Raw genomic sequence first — 2759 nt, forward strand, 5'->3', positions numbered from 1 at the left:
CTCCTCCAATGTGAATATATTACAAAAAGTAGGCTTAACCTCTTTTCATTTCGTTTCTTGCTTTCCATTCAGTTCCAGATAAAATTTTGTCGTAACGGAATTGAGTTTACCCTTTTCCCACTTAGTTCTCAAAAAAATATTTCTCTTGCCATAATAAGGTAACACACACTGAGTACATTACCAGTGAAAGCACCTTTAGTATTATTCAAAAGTAGTATTATGGTTTTAGTGGGAACCTTTAAATAAATTACTACTAATAATCAGAGTCAAATTCAACCTTTAAATTTTTATCGTCCAATTTACAATGCTTTTAAAATTATTTATTCAAAATTTTTATGAGTTTTTATTTATATTGGATTCAGTTAAATCTTTTAGTTACCTGAAATATCCACCAAAGGAACCTTTTCTAGTACATTTCCACAAATTCACACGCACACGCACTAACAAAAGGTTAGTTACTTGTCCATATAATTATACCAAAATATAAGTGGAGAACCATTAAACCAAAAAAGCAAGATTCTCTAGAGAGAAAAGCAGAGCTAGTTAGAATGGGGAACAACATAGGAGGAAATAAGAAGAAGACAAAGGTGATGAAGATTAACGGCGAAATCTTGAAACTAAAGACACCAGTAACAACCTTGGACGTAGTAAAAGACTACCCAGGTCATGTTCTATTAGAATCAGAAGCAGTGAAGAAGTTTGGCGTCAGAGCTAAGCCACTAGAACCAGAACAAGAACTGAAGCCAAACAAAATATATTTCCTAGTAGAATTGCCTCTGTTTCCTAAAGAAGAAATTAGTAGGGTTCCAAGAAGAGTGAAATCTGCTGTTCAGATGAGCGCAAAGGATCGGCTCGAGTGTCTCATGTTAACACGAAGATCGGCTTCTGATTTGTCGATTTCGAAGCCGAATAATGGACCTGTTCAGTTGAAGATGAAGCTGCCGAGGAGTTTAGTTCAGAAGCTGGTAGAAGAAAGCAGAGATGAAACAGAGGTGGCTGAGAAAATTATGGATCTTTGTATGCCAAATTCCAGTTATGGCAGTTAGTTTTTGCTTGGTTTGCACCTCTTAGCTTTTTTTCTTTTGGTTTGGTTGTGAAGTACAGAGGATAGGGTCAAATTTAGTTTCAAGAATTGCATATAATTTTACAGGACCTTCTGCTTGTTTTTGTTTTTGTTTTGATGGAACGATCTGTTTATTTGGTGGTAGTGTTGCTATATGTATTGATTTTCTTGTTCAATTTTTTTAACCTTCTTTTTCTCTATTAACAAAAGGATTATAAGTTTAAATTAGGAAAATAAGGTTGTCGTAATTTGGTGGTTTGGTTGGGAGTTGAGGATTGAGATTTGAGACCATATGTCAAGGATGACGGCTATGCTCTTACAAGTGGATGTAGCCCTTTCCGTACCACTTCTATTTTGGTTTGTTCTCTCTGTCCCAATTGGTTTGGCATCATTTTCTTTTTTATTTGTACAGAAAAAATTAACATTTTTCATATTTAAGTCATTAAAATAGTTTTACCTTCCCATTTTGCAACTGATATGGCTTGTCAATTGAGTACAAAGAACAAATTATTTGGTACGAGGACACTTGTGATACCTTATATCTGTCTTGTGTCCAAATGGCTCTTATTTTTTTAAGCTTAGTTTTCAGCTAAATTACGACAAACAAAACAGTGAATATATCTTTCTTAACATGGGAACAATAGTACAAGAAAAATAAGAAAAGAGAAAGGGTTTGTGTTGGGCCGTTTGCGTTTAGAAATTAAAGTTTGATTTTAGGAGCTTAAAGTCGTCGGTTGATGGAAAAAATAAAAATTAAAGGACAATTATCCTTTTAAGTTGCGGTTTCTATATAAGTTGTATAGGAACAGAATAATTAGAGAAGAATTAAAAGTATGCATTCCAGAGTTTAGAATTGTTTTTGTCCTTTTTGTCTAGGTCAACACTGAAATGAAACAGAAGCTGGGAAAGGAAATCATGAAGAGATTAATTAGAAGATAAGATTTTGGTGGGCACAAAGGTAGTGATGCACTAACTATTGTTTCCCCATCAGATGAAAGATGTAGGTTTTTCCCTGTCTAGATCAGTTATTTCCGAATATATATTTAATAAGTTAATAATATACCATGATATTATTGTATAAGGAAAACAACCAACTTTTCGGTCTCATCCAAAGAAATGATAATGAAACTTTAGAGGTATGTTTTGTTGATGTAGCTGCAAATACCACAAATTATAATGAAGGAAATTCCAAGCCACAAATTTGCATGTACTAGACTCATAATCCACTGTTTTGATCTATTCGGCTGCTACATCTACCTTTAGTCATATTTAATTACCCTTGCGTAAATTAGAGTCTCCAACTCATGAGTATTTACAATCACCTCCTAGAAGGGAAAAAGGCAGAGAAAGAGAGAAAAAAGAAGGCAGAAGTTGGAAGTGAAGTATTCATCAATCAGTCCAACACAAGATTCCCATTAGCATCATAAGAAATTTTGCCAGAAAATTCCAAAGGTCGACACTTTTCTCCTTTAATAATGGTTCTCTTCCACAGTGCATTTTCCTCTTCCCAATCTACTAATTGATCATCTTCAACATCATCATGTTTCACTTTCCTCCAAGATATCATTTTTATCATCAATAGAGCTTTACTACTTATGCTGCTCTCTAACTTTTCCATTGGCCTTTTACCACCCAATCGCACACTACTCTTCTTTTTCTTTTTCTCTTCTCTTTTGTGAAATCCACCTCCACATAA

The 2759-nt window shown here is 34.1% G+C and overlaps 1 protein-coding gene across 1 annotated transcript; it reads left to right on the plus strand.

The window, feature by feature from the left end:
- The first annotated feature begins 349 nt into the window (after window positions 1-349).
- On the plus strand, window positions 350-1248 carry LOC107770864 (uncharacterized protein At1g66480-like). The gene has a single exon (XM_016590203.2). It carries the CDS (start codon window positions 549-551, stop codon window positions 1044-1046), a length of 498 nt encoding a protein of 165 aa, XP_016445689.1. The 5' UTR covers window positions 350-548; the 3' UTR covers window positions 1047-1248.
- The last annotated feature ends 1511 nt before the right edge of the window (window positions 1249-2759 follow it).

This window comes from Nicotiana tabacum, chromosome 17, assembly GCF_000715075.1.
Source record: "Nicotiana tabacum cultivar K326 chromosome 17, ASM71507v2, whole genome shotgun sequence".
Lineage (NCBI taxonomy): Eukaryota > Viridiplantae > Streptophyta > Magnoliopsida > Solanales > Solanaceae > Nicotiana > Nicotiana tabacum.